At 40.4% G+C, this 22,982-nt stretch overlaps 1 protein-coding gene and 1 long non-coding RNA gene across 3 annotated transcripts in view; one reads left to right on the top strand and one right to left on the bottom strand.

The window, feature by feature from the left end:
• DLG5 (discs large MAGUK scaffold protein 5) overlaps positions 1 to 22,982 on the bottom strand; it is a 469,022-nt gene that overhangs the window by 318,263 nt on the left and 127,777 nt on the right. For both annotated transcript variants that reach the window (XM_029609514.1, XM_029609515.1), the window contains exons 6-7: positions 13,432 to 13,688; positions 1,753 to 2,065 (exon numbers count right to left, since the gene is read on the bottom strand). In XM_029609514.1, the coding sequence (XP_029465374.1) occupies positions 1,753 to 2,065; positions 13,432 to 13,688 (570 nt within the window). The remainder of the gene's footprint in view (positions 1 to 1,752; positions 2,066 to 13,431; positions 13,689 to 22,982) is intronic.
• On the top strand, positions 12,376 to 22,043 carry LOC115095585. The gene is made up of 3 exons (XR_003857823.1): positions 12,376 to 12,515; positions 14,019 to 14,220; positions 20,554 to 22,043. It is a non-coding gene; the product is annotated as an uncharacterized LOC115095585 (long non-coding RNA).

Below are 22,982 nucleotides of genomic sequence, written 5' to 3'. Positions count from 1 at the left end.
TTTTACTCAGATAAACAATTTGGTGAATTTTGTAAGTAAACAGACAAGAGAAGCTGGTGAAACAAGGAGGTTCACATAAAAGGGAGGTGGGAGGTAGATAATCCTAATTCCTCTCCCTACAGACTCAGCAAGCACGGAATGAGCTGGGCTACAGTGGTAATAATTTTTTTCTCCACAGGCCTGGTGGAAGAGGGCTGCACCAGGCCTGTGGTGCAGCCCTGGTGCAGCCCACAGTTTTAGTCGCTACTGAGACAATTTTCAGCTAAGAGTAAAGCAACTAAGATAGTTGGCTAAGTTTTAACTGGCTACCTTAGGCTATTTTTCAGCTGCAATCTAACCGAATCCTTTGGGTGGAGTGGGGGGAAGACACCTTACACCTGATCGGTGTGAATAGATTACCCCCAAGCCAACAATGTGCAAAAACAAGTGTTCAATTCTCCCTCCTACCGAATTTCAAACAAAATGCACACCTGGATTCTAACAGCCCCCGATCCCTCTATCTCAAACACCAAGCTCTTCTACAATTCTGGCAACCCCTTCCCCTCCTGACAAATTTTAAAAGTTCATCAAACTCCATCCTCTCCAGTATGGCAGTCTCCTGATTTCTCCTCTCGCCTGATCAAACAATAATATAACCTCCTCCAACAGTTCCTAAGGCCAATTTGGCAGGAGGACAAACCTTAAGCATCTACTGGCCTGGTGTGAGCAATGCTCTGGTACTAGAACATTTTTGAAAAGTATTTTGGGGACTGTCTAGAAGGGGGGAGGGTACAATGTTTTTTTGAAATTGGGAAGGAGGAAGGCTGGATCAGGGGGATATCAAGAAGAGGAGAGAGAGAAATCAGAGAGGCTGGTGGCTCTTAAGAAGATCATGCCACAGAGGGTTGGGGAGGGCATGGATCATCAGCTCTGGGCATAGACATAACTGATTAGATTTAAGCCACTTATCTCTGCACCTAGGTTTGGCCAGTTAAATTAGCCATCTAGCACTGGGAATTAGCACTGGCAAGTTAACTTTCTTCACCAGGACTGCACAGAATCTGAGTGGCTAAATTTAACCACTTGGCGCCAGTAAATTTTCCAAAAACTTTGATCCAGCTTCCTAACTGTACATTAGATCTTTAAATGGTTTTGAAAATGTATCCCATACCTAATCAAAATGTGCACTTTTTTGTTGTTGAGACTGCTAACTTAGGGTGAAAATTACTGCCAACTGTGATGGTAATTTAGTAATATAGACAGCTATTCACTGAAACAGAACTAAGAACTAAAAATCTAGAGGTGAAAGGCATTCAAAGCAGACATTTCTCCTGATCTCGTTTCATCCACTGTAGTATCCTGACCCGAAACACTTATGAATTACTCAATCCTCCTCAAGTTTTGAACTTTTTTTTTTTTTTGTTTTTGTATATTCTAATATTGTCTCTTAGAGATAGGTATTCAAAGAGAAGAATATAAAATCATCATCATTTGAACCTTATTTGGGAGATTCAATAGAAGAAGAAAGACTAAATGGACTGATTGAACTTAATTATTCCTATACTCCTAACGATGGTGTCTCCAGAGCAAGGTTAAGGCATAGGAATGCTTATACTGCCACTGTATTTGCTGAATTTGTTCCAGCACAAATGGAGAACTTCATTCCCTACTGCTGCTAATCAGTTACCTTTCAATGGCACTAAACTCAATTAAAAAAAAAAAAAAAGAATTACATTAAAATTCTGAATGAAACCAAAATGAAACCTTTCATACCTGTCTTAAAGCTTCCATCTCTTCACTGGCCACTCGTTTCTCAGAAGATGTATTCTTCAGTTTCCCCTGTGCCAGCTCCAGCTCAGTTTGAAGTTTATCCACCTCTTTAATGACCTGATCCCTCTCACTCATTATGAGCCGGTACTCATTGAACACAGAGTCCCTCTCCTCCTTGTACTTCTCAGAGTCCTTAGCTGCCTTCAGCTGCAGTGTTTTGAACCGGGTCACTTCTGCCTGTAAACTTTCCATGTCCTTTTGAAGCTCCTTGTTCTGGGAACTTGCTTTGTTTAGCTCCTGCTGTATTGATTCATACCTAAAAGAAACACAGAAATGCATCATTTTGGATTTTCTTTTTTTTTAATCCATGTACAAATCAGTGCTCCCTGATTATTAAGAATACACACTGTAAGCACAAATTCATTTTATTTTTATGAAATTCTAATTTTCAATAAGGAGCCCCTGTACTAAAGTGCATTAGTACCACGGCAAGTGTTAACACATCTGTTAGCTAATGCATTTTAATGCATGGGTTCATGTTACCTCCACAGCATTCAGAGCAATGGTTCCCAAAACTATACCGGGGAACCCCTAGCCAATCGGGTTTTCAGGATATTGAATGAATATGCATGAGAAATTTGCATGTAATGGAGGCTGGGGTCCCCCAGAACAAGTTTGAGAACACTGATCTAAATCACTAGCCATGTGATCGGAAGCCAGTGCAAAAATTTTAGCACTGGAGTAAAATGATCCTGAAGGCAAGTTCTAATAAAGATATAGGCAGTTGAATGCTGCACAATCTGCAGTAGGTTGTGATAATAGATTCTGGAATCCCAATGTAAACAGAGTTACAATAATACAGCACAGCTAACAAGAGGGACTGTAACAGTATGGAAATCTGTAGGTGACAAATAGGGCTTCAGCCTGCTGACTTATTGTAACTTATAAAAAGTTACAATTTTTTTACATGGGAACAAAAAACAAATTGGTTTCATACATAATGCCTAGATTTTTCAATTGATGGACAATATGAATTGTATATCCATTATCCTATTTCAAGAAATATGTTTAGATATGTTCATTTAAAATCATGCTAAAAACAATTTAAAGCCCTTTAAACCGGCACTCACCGACCAGCGCAGACCTCCGACCGGACAGCCGACCCACCGGACCAAAAAGACGCACAGACCCGAACCCCACAGGCCTCAACACTGCCCTACCTCCATAAAAGGAACAGGGCAGCAGGGCATCCTGACCCGACCTGCAGACGAACAGCTGACTACAGCCCAGCCCTACCTCCACGGCAGGACACAGACCTCAGCGGAACACAGACCCTTGGCCCTGCCTCCACGGCAGATCGCGGACCTCCACCTCCAGGAGCCACCTCCACAGTGAGCCCTAGCGATCCCGGAAGCCATAGCGCAACGCGGCAAACTCGAGCCCTCCTACCCCGACCGCACCTAGACCCCGTCCACTGACACTCCCCAGGCGGCGAAGTGGGACCTAATTGGACGATTTAAAAGAATCATAAGTGCACCTCTGGCGCTGCGTGCCGAAGGAGCGCGACAAGGGGCTTGCCCCTTGTCATGCCCCCTCTACCATCAACCAAACTGAAGATCACAAACCTGAAACCTCATCGGCCCAAGAGTATCAACCCGCAAACACCTAACCAAACTTCCTCCAATGACCTTCACCACCACATCCAAGACCAACGAATGACACAACATTAATTAAAACACTAAGAATCAAGCTCCTAACGACGTTTACAGTAAAAGATCTTGCATTCACCCTAGCGCAGAACCACACACATTCCAAGATCAACGGAAATAGAGAACACCAAACCGGGCTCAGAACTCCACACAAACAGCCCAAGATGCACAACACGCCTTCCAACAAACCAACTGTAAAGCATCGAAACCTAGTAAAGATTATCCTTAAGTCCATAAAAAACCTCATCTACCTAACCTTCATCCACATAAACACAGAAGCCCTCACGAAGAAATTAATACTAATATCAGACATCCTCCAAGACCAAAACCCAGACTTCATCGCATTAACTGAAACTTGGTTCAAAACCACAGACCACGTAATAACAAACCAAATAACCAATAGCTCGTATGATTTATTCTCAATACCACGAAAAACCCGAAGAGGAGGTGGTTTATTACTAATCATCAAAAAAATTTCAACATGAAACTCATCCCACACTCACTCCCTCAGCAATTTGAATTAGCCCTCTTCGACTGAGACAACCTCCAGATCTGCCTAGTCTACTGCCTCCCCAAACTTCTTGACAAAGACATATCCCCCCTCATCGAATTTTTCATAACAAACATTAACTACAAAAAACCTACAATCATCCTCAGAGATTTTAACCTCCACACTAATATCACCCCACTTTCTCAACCCTGCCAAACCTTGATGGATGTCCTGTCCACCCTCAAATTTACTCAACACGTGATCAACCCAACACACAAAGCAGGTCACACCCTAGACCTCATCTTCACAAATGACAATTTCTTCTCAAACACAACTGTATCCCACGCGCAAGTCCCATGGTCAGACCACTTTCTATTACAATGTAAGACCCACACCAACGCCAATAACAAAAATGAAAACAACAAAACATTCTCATTCAAGTACAGACCTCCATTTACACCCGATCTACTCCAACTAACGCTAGAAAGATATAGCACCAACCTTGCCTTCTACAAAAACATGATAAACAAGACAAAAAGAGAATACTACAGCAAAAAAAATCAAACTCTTCAAACAACCCAAGATCTCTTTTCAACATAGTAAACAACCTAATCTCAGAGAATAACAATAACACCCTTCCAAATAAAAACCTAAGCCAAGAACTCGCAATCTTCTTTAAAAACAAAATCAGCAAAATAACGGAAAAAGTAAACAACACCCCATACAACAATACACAACTAAATCTCAAAGAAATCACGCCTTGGACCAAATTATATGGACTTCAAAATTATATCATCTACCGAAACGGAGAAATAAATCAAATCATTAAACCCTGACCATCATGATACCATACCAACACGATCACTAAAAGAAATATCCCAAACCATCACGATTATCATAAATAAATCACTAGAAGAAGGGGGAACTAACAGACAAACTAAAAATTGCCATAATAAAACCCATAATAAAAAAAAGAACCTTGATCCAAACGAACTAAATAACTACCGCCCAATATCAAACCTACCATTTCTTGCGAAATTAACAGAAAAAGCCGCCCTTACACAACTCAATGATCATCTTGATGCAAACAACATCCTATACCCCACCCAACAAGGATTCAGAAAAAAAATCACAGCACCAAAACCTTACTCCTCAATCTATCAAACATTATCCTAAGGGGCTTTGACAAAGGTCAACGATACATCCTCATCCTACTTGATTTATCTGCCGCCTTTGACACAGTCAAACACAAAAGCCTAATCGCGAGATTATCCGAAATCACCCTATCCGGGAAAACTCTAGATTGGTTCATGTCCTTCCTACAAAATAGAGCATACAAAGTTCATATCAACAACCAAACCTCCGAATCCATCCCACTAGAAACCAGAGTCCCCCAAGGATCCGCACTATCGGCAAACCTATTCAACATATACCTCTACGCCAACTTCTTTCAAATCTCAACATCACTTACTTCCTGTACGCAGATGACATACAGCTGATCATTACAGTAACAAACACCATAGAGAACGCTCTGATAATCGCAACCAAGCTCATTAATGAAATTAAAAACCTTCTAAATCAAATGAAATTCTGCCTTAATACAGACAAAACTGAATGTATGCTAATTGAGAAAAACAACTCTGGAGACCAACAGAATCATTCTATAATCATAGACAACAACCTCATCAAACTAAAAGAAATTGTGAAAGATCTTGGAATTTGGATAGACCCAGAACGCAACCCGAAAAAACATATTGCAAGGAAAATAAAAGAAGGTTTCTACAAGCCATCAATTCTCAAACACCTCAAACTACTACTAAAACAACCCGATTTCAGAACAATTCTGCAATCCTTGATATTTTCAAGCATCTACTATTGCAACTCGCTCATGATAGGTCTTCCCAAAACAACCTTACGTCCCTTACAAATACTACAAAACGCCACCGCCAGAATCCTCACCGGTCATAAAAAAAAAAAACAACATACCACATCTCCCCTGTCTTAAAAGAACTACACTGGCTACCTGTAGAAAAAAGAATTGAATTCAAAATACTATCAATCATTCACAACGCAATTCACAACAATGACTATAACTGCCTTAACACACTAATACAAAAACTCCACACCCACATAACACCAGATCTTCAAACAAAGCACGTCTTGAAATCCCACCAGTAACAACTGCCAAACTTACCACAGTAAGAAAAAGAGCATTCTCAATAGCTGGACCACATCTCTGGAACTCCCTACCAGTGCTGGGGAGAAGCCGGCTGTCGTGGTACATGTGGGCACCAACGACATAGGAAAATGTGGGAGGGAGGTTCTGGAAGCCAAATTTAGGCTCTTAGGTAGAAAGATTAAATCCAGAACCTCCAGGGTAGCATTCTCTGAAATGCTCCCTGTTCCACGCGCAGTAACCAGAGGCAGGCAGAGCTCCGGAGTCTCAATGCGTGGATGAGACGATGGTGCAAGGAAGAGGGATTCAGTTTTGTTAGGAACTGGGGAACCTTTTGGGAAAGGGGGAGTCTCTTCTGAAGGGATGGGCTCCACCTTAACCAGGGTGGAACCAGACTGCTGGCGCTAACCTTTAAAAAGGAGATAGAGCAGCTTTTAAACTAGAACAAAGGGGAAAGCCGACAGTCGCTCAGCAGCGCATGGTTCGGAGAGAGGTATCTTCAAAGGATACTAATGATGCATGAAATTAGGGCATCCCGACAGTGAGGTTCCAATAATTAGAAAAGTAGTCCAAGTGCCTGTAACTAAAAACTCACCTGAGCTAAAAAATTCTAACTTATCCCTATCAATTAAAAGCAGAATAAAAATATAAACAAAAAACAAACTTTGAAATGTTTGTATGCTAATGCCAGAAGTCTAAGAAGTAAGATGGGAGAATTAGAATGTATAGCAGTAAATGATGACATAGACTTAATTGGCATCTCAGAGACATGGTGGAAAGAGGATAACCAATGGGACAGTGCTATACCGGGGTACAAATTATATCGCAATGACAGAGAGGAGCACTCGGGAGGAGGTGTGGCGCTTTATGTCCAGGATGGCATAGAGCAACAGGATAAACATCCTGCATGAGACTAAATGCAAAATTGAATCTTTATGGGTAGAAATCCCTTGTGTGTCAGGGAAGACTACAGTGATAGGGGTATACTACCGTCCACCTAGTCAAGATGGCCTTGACTAGGTGTACGATTTTTGGATTTTCATAAGTAGCCTGTTTCTACCACAATTAAATGTGACTTATATTTATCTTATACCATAGATTCACTGTACCCATTGTCCCTCCCGATGCAGCCTAGCGAAACACGGGACCGTGTCGGGGGACCGTATTAATGTACTGTATCTGAGTTACGGAGTTGCCTTTATAACATTGATATCTCTCATTGCTTTTGGAATTATAATTAAAGAGCACTTTGAATTCTTTGGTGGTTATAAAATTTATCCTGCACCAGTGTTTTCCGATACTTGCATATGTGCAAGGCTTTGCTTCTTCTTTATTTTAGACTTCAATTACCCCAATATAGACTGGGTAAATGTATCATCGGGTCACCCTAAGAGATAACGTTCCTGGATGGAATAAATGATAGCTTTATGGAGCAATTGGTTCAGGAACCGACGAGAGAGGGAGCAATTTTAGATCTAATTCTCAGTGGAGCACAGGACTTGGTGAGAGAAGTAATGGTGGTGGGGCCGCTTGGCAATAGTGATCATAATATGATTAAATTTGATTTAACGACTGGAAAAGGAACAGTGTGCAAATCAAAGGCTCTCATGCTAAACTTTCAAAAGTGAAACTTTGATAAAATGAGAAAAATTGTTAGAAAAAAACTGAAGGGAGCAGCTACAAAAGTAAAAAATGTCCAAGAGGCGTGGTCATTGTTAAAAAATACCATTCTAGAAGCACAGTCCAGATGTATTCACACATTAAGAAAAGGTGGAAGAAGGCAAAACGATTACTGGCATGGTTAAAGGGGAGGTGAAAGAAGCTATTTTAGCCAAAAGATCTTCATTCAAAAATTGGAAGAAGGATCCAACAGAAGAAAATAGGATAAAGCATAAAACATTGGCAAGTTAAATGTAAGACATTGATAAGACAGGCTAAGAGAGAATTTGAAAAGAAGTTGGCTGTAGAGGCAAAAAACTCACAGTAAAAAACTTTTTTAAATATATCCGAGCAGAAAGCCTGTGAGGGAGTCATTGGACCGTTAGAGAAGATAAGGCCATCGCGAAAAGATTAAATGATTTCTTTGCTTCGGTGTTTTACTGAAGAGGATGTTGGGGAGGTACCCGTAATGGAGAAGGTTTTCATGGTAATGATTCAGATGGACTGAATCAAATTACGGTGAACCTAGAAGATGTGGTAGGCCTGATTGAGAAACTGAAGAGTAGTAAATCACCTGGACCGGATGGTATACACCCCAGAGTTCTGAAGGAACTAAAAAATGAAATTTCAGACCTATTAGTAAAAATTTGTAACTTATCATTAAAATCATCCATTGTACCTGAAGACTGGAGGATAGCAAATGTAACCCCAATATTTAAAAAGGGCTCCAGGGGCGATCCGGGAAACTACAGACCGGTTAGCCTGCCTTCAGTGCCAGGAAAAATAGTGGAAAGTGTTCAAGAACATATAGAAAGACATGGTTTAATGGAACAAAGTCAGCATGGCTTTACCCACGGCAAGTCTTGCCTCACAAATCTGCTTCACTTTTTTGAAGGAGTTAATAAACATGTGGATAAAGGTGAACCGGTAGATATAGTATACTTGGATTTTCAGAAGGCGTTTGACAAAGTTCCTCATGAGAGGCTTCTAGGAAAAGTAAAAAGTCATGGGATAGGTGGTGATGTCCTTTCGTGGATTGCAAACTGGCTAAAAGACGGGAAACAGAGAGTAGGATTAAATGGGCAATTTTCTCAGTGGAAGGGAGTGGACAGTGGAGTGCCTCAGGGATCTGTATTGGGACCCTTACTGTTCAATATATTTATAAATGATCTGGAAAGAAATACGACGAGTGAGATAATCAAATTTGCAGATGACACAAAATTGTTCAGAGTAGTTAAATCACAAGCAGATTGTGATAAATTGCAGGAAGACCTTGTGAGACTGGAAAATTGGGCATCCAAATGGCAGATGAAATTTAATGTGGATAAGTGCAAGGTGATGCATATAGGGAAAAATAACCCATGCTATAATTACACAATGTTGGGTTCCATATTAGGTGCTACAACCCAAGAAAGATCTAGGTGTCATAGTGGATAACACATTGAAATCGTCGGTGCAGTGTGCTGCGGCAGTCAAAAAAGCAAACAGAATGTTGGGAATTATTAGAAAAGGAATGGTGAATAAAACGGAAAATGTCATAATGCCTCTGTATCGCTCCATGGTGAGACCACACCTTGAATACTGTGTACAATTCTGGTCGCCGCATCTCCAAAAAGATATAATTGCGATGGAGAAGGTACAGAGAAGGGCTACCAAAATGATAAGGGGAATGGAACAACTCCCCTATGAGGAAAGACTAAAGAGGTTAGGACTTTTCAGCTTGGAGAAGAGACGGCTGAGGGGGGATATGATAGAGTTGTTTAAAATCATGAGATGTCTAGAACTGGTAGATGTGAATCGGTTATTTACTCTTTCGGATAGTAGAAAGACTAGGGGGCACTCCATGAAGTTAGCATGGGGCACATTTAAAACTAATCGGAGAAAGTTCTTTTTTACTCAACGCACAATTAAACTCTGGAATTTGTTGCCAGAGAATGTGGTTAGTGCAGAGTATAGCTGTGTTTAAAAAAGGATTGGATAAGTTCTTGGAGGAGAAGTCCATTACCTGCTATTAAGTTCACTTAGAGAATAGCCACTGCCATTAGCAATGGTTACATGGAATAGACTTAGTTTTTGGGTACTTGCCAGGTTCTTGTGGCCTGGATTGGCCACTGTTGGAGGCAGGATGCTGGGTTTGATGGACCCTTGGTCTGACCCAGTATGGCATTTTCTTATGTTCTTATGTTCTTATTCAAAAAGCTACTCAAAACATGGCTTTTCAAACAAGCCTACAAGGATGGGATTGGATAAACCAATCAAGATGTCAATACACCCGTATGTCAATACACCCGTAAAAGACAATCCCCACTACATAACCAACCACCTAATATCTCTCACTACACTTCAACCATACCTCTTTAACATGTCATAACGTACTACCAGACTTATCACTCAACCCTCATGCTACTCAATGTTAATGATTATTATATATTACTATTTATATATTATTATATATTATATATTTACTATTTATAAATCATTATTTATTATTTTTTACTTATATTTATTCATCAATCAACCCTCCCTGCTCACTCCCTTGATCCGTTAAGTTCTTTGAAAATGTTCTCCGCAATATTCTGTTATTCAACGACTAAGAAAATATGTTGATTGTTCACAAAACCCTACTGTTCCCAACTACTATGTTAACTCCATTTGATTGTAAGATAATTGCATATGTTGGATGATAATTGCAGATTTGTAAACCGTTATGATGGCTCTACCGAATAATGGTATATAAAACCCTGCAAATAAATAAATAAATAAATAAATGGTTACGCAATGCTACCCATTGTTACTCAATGTCACTCAATGTTTCTAATGTTTCCATTATTACCTAATGTTAATTAGTTCCCTGATGTTTTAATGTAAATCGTTGTTACAATTGTAAACCGGAGTGAAGGATGACACCAAACTTTGGTATATAAAAACATTCAAATAAATAAAAATAAAACACATTTTTCATTTATAAGTCATTTTGATTTACTTTATAAGCATTTTAGATTTCATTTTATTCTCCATGGCTCAGTTCAGTTATAAGATAGCATTTCAGATGAAAATAGTCAATCTAAGGGTGTGATTTACTAAGCATTTTTCCCATAGATACAGAATGGGAGAAAACCTTTAGTAAATAAGGCCCTATGTTTGCTTGACAATCTGAAGATCGGATGAGGCATCAAAAGCTTCTCAGTCAAATATTAGTTCTGAGTGAGGCTAAACAAAGGAAGACAATTAGATCTCAGTTACTTTCTCGAGCATTACCCTAAATCAGGGGGGGCCAACCGGCATCTTACGAGACACATCTTTGGAGATGTCTGTGCAGCTCTTGGAACTGGCCCTGTATGCTGTCATTATGCTTGCCGCCGTTGTATGGCCAGCAAGCATAGTGACAGCAGCAAAGACTGTGGCGGCACAGCGTGGCTCAGACACCAGCAGGGGAACAACATGGCTCAAAGACTAGCAGCGAAATTAAATCGGCTCTACATCACCAGTTCATTCAAGTTCCTGCACATGGCAGTCCTCTCCATTGTCAGTGGTCTGCTTGCAGCAAAAGTTGTAATATCTAACTTCCGCTGTGGGCAGGCTGCTGAGAATGGGGAGAAGATCGTTACTTGCAGCAGCACGAGTGGCTTGCTGGTGTAATGCTGATTTCATGTCGCTGCTAGACTGAGTCACACTGTTCCTCTGCTGGTATTTGAGTCATGCCATGCCTCAACTGCCGCTGTTCACTGCCGAGGCTGTCTTTGCCGTGCTGTTCTTCTGCTGCAGCTCTCTTCGCAGCACCATTTTGTTGAGCTCCCACTCCCAAACAGACTGCCTGGGCCAGGAATATGTTGCTCTACCGCTTCTGCTAGACCCCCAGTAGGACACTAATTCAGCATCTTGGGTGGGGATGGGGGGGTGGGAGCTGGGCCAGAAGTAAGAAAAGAGTGAGATGGTGGAGAGAGAAGAAAGGAAAAGGGGGGAAAGGAAGATGGAGCGAGGAGGAGAAATTTGGGGAAAGCTGAAGAGGGAGATGGGGAGGAGAAAATTGGGAAAGCTTAAAAGAGGAAGATGGGGAAAGGAGGAGAAAATTTGGGAAGAAAGGAAGGTTAAAAAGAGGTAGCTGGAGAGACAGCATGGGAAAGAAAAAAAAAAGCAATACTTGGCAAAGCATGGGGGAAGAGAGAGGGCTGGTGTTCGGGGCAACAAGCCTCCATGCCACCCGGGGACCCTGTACCTGCCCAAAGCAAGCAGAGTTTAGTCTTGGGCCTAGTGGTGGCAGTGAGGGAGACTCAGGTGCAGCTATAGCACAAAAGATCAGCAATGGGCCTGTGTCAGGCATGCACTCACGGACCCTGCAGTGGTCTCTTCTTCTTTTATTGCCTGGGCATGTTTTTATCAAGGAAACACAGAAAAAGGGGCATGGCCACTGCAAGGTCTGTGAGTGCTGTGTGGGCTCTGTGCTATAGCTGCACTTGAAGATCTCTATTACTGACAGCAGGAGCATGTGATTGAATGAGAAGACTGAAGAGTACCTTGAAAGGGGGAGGGGGGGGCATGGGATGGGGAGGAAGCATAGAAGTAAGGAGGGTGGCTAAGAGGGAGGACTCAGGAAGCAGCAGAGAGAACGAGAGCCAGAGTGTGGCAGACTCCTGGCACCCACAAGCAGCACAGCGGAAAAGAGAAAGGGAGAGTACTCCAGACTCCTGACACCTATAAGCGCTGACAGAGAGAGAGGCAGAGAAGATAAAAGGTAACCTTTTAAATGTTAAAAAGTAGTTACAAAAATGTGTGGCTCTCCAGCTCTCTTTCTTTTAATTTTTTGGCTCTTGGTCTGTGAAAGGTTGGCCACCCCTGCTCTAAATAAAGAATATCACTCAGCAGAGAATGTCTGCTTCCTGTTTCAGATACTCCCGTTCCTGCCAGGATGCAGGGAATAGGAGTTTGTAGAGGCAGATGGGGGATCGGTAGAAGTATCTTCTTGTGGGCAGGATAAGAGCAACCTCGACTTGAATCTGAGTTTGGTGATTATTTGCGCACAGAATTGAGTTTTCAGTTCTAACTTCAATTAGGAGAAACTTAAAAATCAGCATGATGTCTGAACCAAGACCATCTCAATTCTACAAAGATAAGCCTGTGTCCTTGTTCAATGATTTCAGAAGCTTCTGACTTGTGGGTTGAAACTATAAAAATGAAAAATTGGGGAAAAATTTAATTTATCTGTTCCCTTATCTTTAGCATGAAATGCTTTCAACAAATTGTACCCTTAGAACAAACAGTTTTAGAAAATGGAGTATTAGTGTGGCTCCAGGATGTAACGAGTTAAATACCAGAACAGCAATTAAGTCTGGACAGGAAACAAAGTGCTGCTGCTTTTACAATGTTGTGCACACTGTTCTTTTCTTAAAACTGTGGTGGAATATTTTTTCTTATATATATATATATATATATATATATATATATTCTTGCCTTTCTCCTGATTATTTGAAACCTCTGATGACGGCAGTCACTCAAGACCTTGCAACAGATTAACAGGAAAGAGAATAATAAAGGAAGGAGGTATAATGTTGATAAGCCTTTCTTGCTCAAAACATAGGTAGAAACAAGCTGTTTCACACATTAGGATTCAGGAAGTTTTATGCACTGTTATATTGACAAGTAACCTGCACCTTCTCAGAGTGGATGAGTATTGCTGTTGAAAATGTATTGCTGTATCCCTTTGCTTCCTCAATGTGTCAATCTGCTTTTGAAGACATCTGTTCTCCTCTTCAAACTGCTCCAGCCGGCTGAAGTCACTGTTATGAATGGCAATCTTCTCGTTGTACCGTTTACTTAATGCATCATAATCCTTCTTGATGCCCTCTAGCTTGTCCATTGCTGTGTCATAGAGTTTAAGGACTTCAGATGAGCCATTCTGTTTCAAGACCTGAAAAAAAAAAGTAAATTAACAATAGAAGTTTGTATCATTATAGTGGCATATATTGCACTCGCTTCTATTTCCACACTACTGCTTCACTTTTCAAAAGGTAGTCAGATAATTATAAATGTGCAACCCTAAAAGAGAGCAGGTGCAAAGGAACAGGTCAGAATAGTAGCATCTTATAAACAAAAACACAAAAAACAGTTGGGAAAAAAAAGCAGCATTTACAGAGTTGAAACCTGAATGCCGGCCAAGGTCATGTGTATCCACTCGTGCGTGCAGTTGCTTCTAATTGGGCATTTTTTCCTGTCAATCACATTTTTTTGGGCTTGGTAGGTGGGACTTCTACTCTGCTGTTGCAGTGATTGGCTGCTGCTGAGGCCTGTCCATCTCAGAAGCACCCAGAGCTGCAAATGTTGACAGGAGCACAAAGGCAGACCCGGCACGGCATTGCAGCAAGCAACAGCATCACTGGTGACCAAGGAAGCTTCTGTGAAGCAGCAGAAAAGGAGTGTAGCACTCAGCTGGCTACAGCAAGGTATCAGGAGGGGAGGAATGAGTATGCTGGGCGGGGAAAATGAGTGTTTGGGGGTGAGAAATGTGCTCTGAGGGGGTAGGGAGGAGGGGAGGAGGGAATCCTCCCCCTCCTCCCTTCCTGCAAGCCAAAGATGTTAACTTGAATGGTGAGAACAGTATGAAATTGTTTCTGGTAGGCTAGGCACATTTTATAACTTTTGACGAGTACACTAGGAAAATTATAGATGTTTCTGGTAATTACGCACATTATTCAACCCTTTATTATTATGAAAATGTTTGGTAGGGGGTGCTTTGGGAGGTTCGGAATGCATTATGGGTATTTCCATTATTTCTTATGGAAAAAATAGTCTTGACTAACAACCAACTTGAGATACAACCAGCCCTCTGGAACGAATTGAGTTCGTAAGTCAAGGGTCCAATGTACTGAATACAATATACATATACTGTATTTTCAATTTGTTCAAGGTTGTTGTACAGCTTTAACGTACCAAACAATTCAAGAGACTGTCATCAGAATGTAGACGAAAAAAAATTTCACAAAAACCTTCAACAACAAAAAACAAACAAAAAGAATTTTATTTTGTCAACAGTAAAAAGAGTTTCTAAATATATATATCCTTGCCATTCACAAAATAAAAATATTACAAAATGTAAAGGGGGATTGCTTTACTATATCTAATCATGCTTTGAATTCACTGACAGAGGAATGACTTCATCTCCAGCTTCAATTGGGAAGGGTTGGAGTTGAAAACTGACATCCACTGGGTCAGAGGAGGGCAAGAGAAGTACAAGCAGGAACCATATGCCACAATTTTAAGACCGACCAGTCCCTGATGAACAGGAGCCATTTCCGGAGGACAGACTATACAGTTTCTCCCCACCAGAGAAGGCGGATCACAGAGTTGTCAAAGATTAGTGTCTAGCTTGGGCTGCATCTGCTGCTGAGCCGTGGGCTGACCTCTTTCTCTCTACTGAGCTTGAGCAAGAGTGGAAGGATCTTGATAATGCTGTAGAGATTGGAAGAAATGTCTTTAACAGAATGGTTGCTTGTATAAGAAAATCTGGCAGGTTGGAGCCAACTGGTCCTCAATGGAGTTGATATTTACTGTAATGTGGATTCATGCTCCTTAAATTAGAGCCATTGACTCCTGAACTGTCACCAATCATGCTGACCCCTGTACAGAGTGCACTGTAAAACAATCATGCAGATCCTCTTGGACGCCACTCGCTCATAACCACACAAGCTTAAGAACATAAGAACATGCCATACTGGGTCAGACCAAGGGTCCATCAAGCCCAGCATCCTGTTTCCAACAGTGGCCAAGCCAGGCCATAAGAACTGGCAAGTACCCAAAAAACTAAGTCTATTCCATGTTACCACTACTAATGGCAGTGGCTATTCTCTAAGTGAACTTAATAGCAGGTAATGGACTTCTCCTCCAAGAACTTATCCAATCCTTTTTTAAACACAGCTATACTAACTGCACTAACCACATCTTCTGGCAACAAATTCCAGAGTTGAATTGTGCGTTGAGTGAAAAAGAACTTTCTCCGATTAGTTTTAAATGTGCCACATGCTAACTTCATGGAGTGTCTCCTAGTCTTTCTATTATCCGAAAGAGTAAAAAACCGATTCACATCTACCCGTTCTAGACCTCTCATGATTTTAAACACCTCTATCATATCCCCCCTCAGCCATCTCTTCTCCAAGCTGAAAAGTCCTAACCTCTTTAGTCTTTCCTCATAGGGGAGCTGTTCCATTCCCTTTATCATTTTGGTCCCCCTTCTCTGTACCTTCTCCATCGCAATTATATCTTTTTTGAGATGCGGCAACCAGAATTGTACACAGTATTCAAGGTGCGGTCTCACCATGGAGCGATTCAGAGGCATTATGACATTTTCCGTTTTATTCACCATTCCCTTTCTAATAATTCCCAACATTCTGTTTGCTTTTTTGACTGTCGCAGCACACTGAACCGACAATTTCAATGTGTTATCCACTATGACGCCTAGATCTCTTTCTTGGGTAGTAGCACCTAATATTTATTTATTTATTTATTTAGCATTTTTTTATATACCGAGGTATAGCAGAGTTGCCTTCACTCCGGTTTACATACAGAAACAACATGTTACATAGAACGATGTATGAAGATTACAAATTAAAATTAACGATGATAAATACAACAGGAGAATGTATAACAAGATAACATAGGATAGAGCCCTGAATAGATGTACATATATCTCATGAAGCATTGAAGGGCATCTGTGTCATTGTAACAGGGAGAATGAAAAAATGGCAGAATATATAAAAGAATTTTAGAGTCATTGAGTGCTATCTTTAAAGGATTGGCTGAGAAGCCAGGGTTTTAAGTCTTTTTTGAAGGATTTTAAGTTATCTTGATTGGTGAGGCAATGAGGAAGCGAGTTCCAGAGCTTAGGGCCGATGATGGAAAAGGCTCTGTTTCTGGTGGAGGATAATTTAGCCTGTGGAAGAGAGGGAATCACTAGATTAATATGGAACCTAACACTGTGTAAATATAGCATGGGTTATTTTTCCCTATATGCATCACCTTGCACTTGTCCACTATAAATTTCATCTGCCATTTTGATGCCCAATTTTCCAGCCTCACAAAATCTTCCTGCAATTTATCACAATCTGCATGTGATTTAACTACTCTGAACAATTTTGTATCATCTGCAAATATGATTACCTCACTTGTCGTATTTCTTTCCAGATCATTTATAAATATATTGAAAAGTAAGCGTCCCAAAACAGATCCCTGAGGCACTCCACTGCCCACTCCCTTCCACTGAGAAAATTGTCCATTTAATCCTACTCTCTGTTTCCTGTCTTTTAGCCAGTTTGTAATCCACGAAAGGACATCGCCACCTATCCCATGACTTTTTATTTTTCCTAGAAGCCTCTCATGAGGAACTTTGTCAAATGCCTTCTGAAAATCCAAGTACACTACATCTACAGGTTCACCTTTATCCACATGTTTATTAACTCCTTCAAAAAAGTGAAGCAGATTTGTGAGGCAAGACTTGCCTTGGGTAAAGCCATGCTGACTTTGTTCCATTAAACCATGTCTTTCTATATGTTCTGTGATTTTGATGTTTAGAATACTTTCCACTATTTTTCCTGGCACTGAAGTCAGGCTAACCGGTCTGTAGTTTCCTGGATCGCCCCTGGAGCCCTTTTTAAATATGGGGGATACATTAGCTATCCTCCAGTCTTCAGGTACAATGGATAATTTTAATGACAGGTTACAAATTTTTATTAAAAGGTCTGAAATTTCATTTTTTAGTTCCTTCAGAACTCTGGGGTGTATACCATCCGGTCCAGGTGATTTACTACTCTTCAGTTTGTCAATCAGGTCTACCATATTTCTAGGTTCACTGTGATCTGGTTCAGTCCATCTGAATCATTACCCATGAAAACCTTCTCCAGTACGGGTACCTCCCCAACATCCTCTTCAGTAAACACTGAAGAAAAGAAATCATTTAATATTTCCGCGATGGCCTTATCTTCTCTAAGTGCCCCTTTAATCCCTTGATCATCTAACGGTCCAACTGACTCCCTCACAGGCTTTCTGCTTCGGATATATTTTTAAAAGTTTTTACTGTGAGTTTTTGCCTCTACGGCAAACTTCTTTTCAAATTCTCTCTTAGCCTGTCTTATCAATGTCTTACATTTAACTTGCCAACAATTATGCATTATCCTATTTTCTTCTGTTGGATCCTTCTTCCAATCTTTTGGCTAAAATAGCTTCTTTCACCTCCCCTTTTAACCATGCCAGTAATCTTTTTGCCTTCTTTCCACCTTTCTTAATGTGTGGAATACATCTGGACTGTGCTTCTAGGATGGTGGGTTTTTTTTAACAATGACCACGCCTCTTGCACACTTTTTACTTTTGTAGCTGCTTTTAGTTTTTTTCTAACTATTTTTCTCATTTTATCAAAGTTTCCCTTTTGAAAGTTTAGCACGAGAGCCATAGATTTGCTTACTGTCCCCCTTCCAGTAATTAAATCAAATTTGATCATATTATGATCACTATTGCCAAGCGGCCCCACCACTGTTACCTCTCTCACCAAATCCTGTTTTCCACTGAGAATTCGATCTAAAATTGCTCCCTCTCTCGTTGGTGCCACTACAACAGCAGCTGCTGAGGTCCTGGCCACAGTATCAAGAACACAGTATACAGACTTGACAAAGATGCTTCTTACATTCCTTCATGTCTTCCACTGCTCAACAGAAGTCTCCCTTCTATGGGGTTGATTCCATTAAGGATTTAGTTTTTGGATACATTTCTGCAAATACTGCAACATGTAGAGCCGGTTAGCCCCAGTCTGATCACTCAGCATTGAATCCCAGAAGATTTTGTTCCAAATGCATCCAAAGCATTGGGGTCCTTTCCAGGACCCCAATGCTTTGGATGCATTTGGACGTGGGTGAAAGTGATCATAAGTGTGCTTAGCTTTGTTCAACGGAGACTCAACCACCATGAATTGGGGTGATAAATAGTGAAATCTAAACCTCAAGAAAAGTTTCCAGGATACTGGAAGGCACACTGTAGGCATCTGTCGCATCTTTATCTATGGGTTCTAGAGGAGTTTACAAACTCCTCTAGAACCCATAGATAAACTAGAAACTAGAATAGCCATAGATAAACTAGAAACTAGAATAGCCATGAAATCTGATGGGGTTTTAAGGAATTGCAGGAGCCCAAAAACATCCATTCTTGGGTCCTTTTGTTTCTTAACACTGATGGGTAGCATAGATCCTCCTGGGAAGGGGGTGGGGAGGAAGGTATATAGAATTAAGTCTGATAGGGGATTAGATGGAATCCCTTGTCCCCTAATCATGGAGAAACAGTAAGCCACAACCCTCACAATGAATGCAGTGACAGGTGGAGCCTTCACTGCCTCTGATGAGGAAAGGTCCAGAAGGAACTCAAAGTGGACTAAACTTCCTTCTCAAATCAGAAGGAAATGGACTCCCCTGGAGGCAAATCCATCTCATGGTGAGGACCGACCACAAATGCTGGAAGCTCTTGTGGAAATGTATGCACTGGCATGGAACTTGGAGGGGGGTTTGGCAGGGTGTGTGTGAGTGTGAGGATGGGATGGTTGCAGTTATCTTAGCGCATTTTTGTTTGTATGCTGTGGGGTGGGGGGATGCGGGACCCAGTGGGGCATCTTTGGTGGAGTGGGGGAGAGAGAGGGGTCAGGCCATGGGTCCATTTATTTCTTTTTTGTGTGTGTGTGTGTGTGTGTGTGTGTTTGGCAGGGGCGCTACTTGCTCAGATATCTTTTGAGGATGTTCAGATGGGTGGTGGATTGTCCAGCTATACCAGGCTGGATAACTTTAGACCTGCTCGAAAGTGGATCTAAAGTTGTACAACTAACTTGGCCGGATATATGCAATGCTCATCTGAGTTAGCCGGATAACAATCCCTCCCAGGAATGCCCCAATAAACACCCCCTTTTTTATCTGGCTAAATTATAGCAGGATAACTATTTGCAGGCTATAATTTAGTCGGATCAGTGATTGAATATGCCTCTTTTTGTATTTAGTATGCCTCTTTTTGTATTTAGATGGATAACTTAAGTTATTTATTTTATTTATTTAAAGACTTTTATATACCGAAGATCATGTACTAGTACATATCGCTTTGATTTACAGATAACCAGAATTGGAACTACCATGGACATGGTGTACATAGAACAATAGACAATAAAACAATAAACCCTGAACAATCAATAATAATAAATAGTAAACAGTAGACAATAAACAGTGAACATGCAAAAAGCTGGTTAAACTGGTTATACATTGAACGTGGATATATTGGAAGTATTATGCATGAACAAACATTAAATATGTGTGGTGCAGATTGGGTATAGTCCTTTATTATTGGCATGGGTCTTTAAGTGAAGGCTTCCGTAAAGAGCCAGGTTTTCAATTTTTTCTTGAATGTCCGCAGGCATGGTTCTAAGCGAAGGTCTGATGGTAGATTGTTCCAGTGGGTAGGACCGGCTATCGAGAAGGCACGTTTCTTCATTGAAGACTTGGCCGTCCATCTAAATTATCCATCTAAATTATCCATCTAAATGGCTTTTAAATATGGACCTCTAAGTATTTTAAGCATATATTAGTTCAATTTCTTATCATTGTTTTAGATAATGTTTATTTTATGTTTATGAATGTCCAAATGTAATCCACACTGAATGGACATGTATCATGGAAACTGTGGAATACAATTTTGACTAAATATATATGCTGGGAATTCTTTACCATCTTGGAGAGAAGTTCTAATCTGTATTTGGTTTTCAGGGCTTAAGGAGGCAAAGAAAATCTGTACTACCTCCTATAATTGGGCTCCTGATGAGCTGGAGAAAGAAACCTCTTTAGAAAACCAGATTGGCTCTTCCTCACTCAGACCTGCCATTAAAGCTGAAAAGGAACCTGGTGGCTGGCTAAGAGGCACTCTACGCCAGTTGTATCCACAACTCCCAGTGAATAACATTCCGCTCCACAGACAGAACCTGTAGCTCCTTCCACACCACGACAATCCCTTGAGCATATGCACCAAAGCACTCTGCTCCAACACCACTGGCTGCCATACTGAGTGTGTTGACTGCACTTTAGAATGTGAGCTCTGCACAGAGGACATAGCCAGTTCCAGATAAAACAAACAAATGAATTTCATGTATGTTTAGCTGTACACCACCAAGATTTGACAAGCAGTCTATAAATTTGTTAAATAAATAAGTGGCTCAGCGCCAAGGAGCTAATCTGCACCATGAACAAGGATGGCACCTATGCCAAAGAGGCTAAAATCACACCTCAGTATCAAGAAGGGTGCCCATACTGACAGAGCCTTGCACTAATCTCTTTGGCTGTAAGGAAGACTGCCCCAAAGGGAGTGCTTCATGCTGCTTGTGTGCTCTTCTCAGCACCAAAGGCTGCTGTGCCACATTCAACACCTGACCTGAGGTAAATCCAGTGCTAGTGCCACAGGGGGTAGGCGGGATGGTATATAATGTTACCTCATCACTAGTGGGCTCTTTAACTAGATGCTTAAGAAGTACCTCTTGCAAGGATTCCAGTATTCCTTGCTTCTTGTTAATCATGCATTTGGCATTCTCTAGTCTATACATAGTAGATTTAAATCCCACATTCAGTGGCATAAATTCCCCGGAGCAGAGGTGGTCCTCCTCAGAAGATCCAGGAGTGGTTACAAGTGGGCTTCATTCTTCATTAGGGCCCTGTGAACTTATGCCACTGCCCCATTAACATGTCTCCTTTGCGTACTATCCTTTGGATAGCTTCTATCATGTCCATATATGCTGCTTCCCTTTGTGTTGGTGGCCTATGTGTTACACATACAGAATGAGTCATGTCAAAAAATCTGTACCATACTAAAAAAAAAACTCCTTTGAAGTTTTAAAATCAGTGTATCAAAATTTATTAATTTTTTTCTTTTTTTAAACACACTACCCTGACATGGCCATGTTTTTAACAAGATGCTCTGTTAGTTTTGCTTTTAAAAGTTGGGTTTTTTTTTAGGTTTCCCATAACAATTTTCTTTTGGCAAGAAATGCAGCCATATGTAGAGCAGCAACTTATAATGAATTGATGTTTAAAGACAGTTTAATATTTGCTATTCTTTGATATGTAATTTGTTTTTTATTGGTTTTACTTTATTTTATTTTATATTCTATGGTTTTTAATACTTGCCAGTTGAAAGTGATTTTAACTGGTTGCTGTAAACCACTGTGATTGAAATCAGAACGACAGTATATAAATGAAATGAAAATAACAAATAATAAAATTGTAAGACAGACTTTCTATTGCTCCTAGTAATTGCAATGAAGCACTATTTTTAAGAACTGTATTACTTGCCATCAACAGCATCTCAACTTCAACATTTTTAGCTCAGCAACACCTAAATGCATGTAGAGTGCCATAACGCATAGTTATTGTATATTTTTGCCTTTAAAAATTCAGTGACAAAAATTATATGCATTTCATTCCTCCTGTTCTTTGCCCAATGTTATACCCAGGGGGGAGAGAAATTTATGAAGGGGTAGACCTCCTGGACCCCCCATCCACTGTGCATAAACAGTGGGAAAGGTACAAATTAACAAACAGCAAAATATTACAAGAGCTTTTTTTTTTTTTCAGGATTTTTTGACTTAAAATTAACCTTTCCATTTAACCAAATATATAACATACTGGTTGAAAGCTTTACTAAACATTTGCTACAAGAGACCAGCCTAATCATTTTTTCATTTAACTTTTCAGACAAGCACAGTAGATGCTTTAAAAATGGAAATATGATTAAATAAAATGTTGCTCTAACAGAAACTACTGTTGGATTCTTGGGATCATAAGCAAATGGGTTGACAGTTAAAAGGTTAAGTAAATTTATAGTGACATTAACTTAAACAGCAGTAAAAAGCTAGGTTATACTACTGCCTATAAAATCTTTATTTTCTTTGAAGAAGTCCTAGCATAAAAGAACCAGAACATAGGGCATGTGGTTTTAGTTTTCTGTACTAGCTGAAATACAACAAAAGATCTATGTGGGGTTATGAACCTCATAGGCCGGGAGAATTATCTTCATAGCCAAATAAATTTAGATCATTTTCAATCAATAAGCAAAGATACTCATTTTATGCCACTTGCTTTGTAATGAATTTTCCTTCAACATGATGAACAAAGCAGCATGCACTTAACCTAATAATTGTCTATAGAAA

Source organism: Rhinatrema bivittatum, chromosome 7 (assembly GCF_901001135.1).
Source record: "Rhinatrema bivittatum chromosome 7, aRhiBiv1.1, whole genome shotgun sequence".
Lineage (NCBI taxonomy): Eukaryota > Metazoa > Chordata > Amphibia > Gymnophiona > Rhinatrematidae > Rhinatrema > Rhinatrema bivittatum.
The sequence above is the reverse complement of the archived record's forward strand: the minus strand, read 5'-3'. Positions and strand labels throughout refer to the sequence as shown.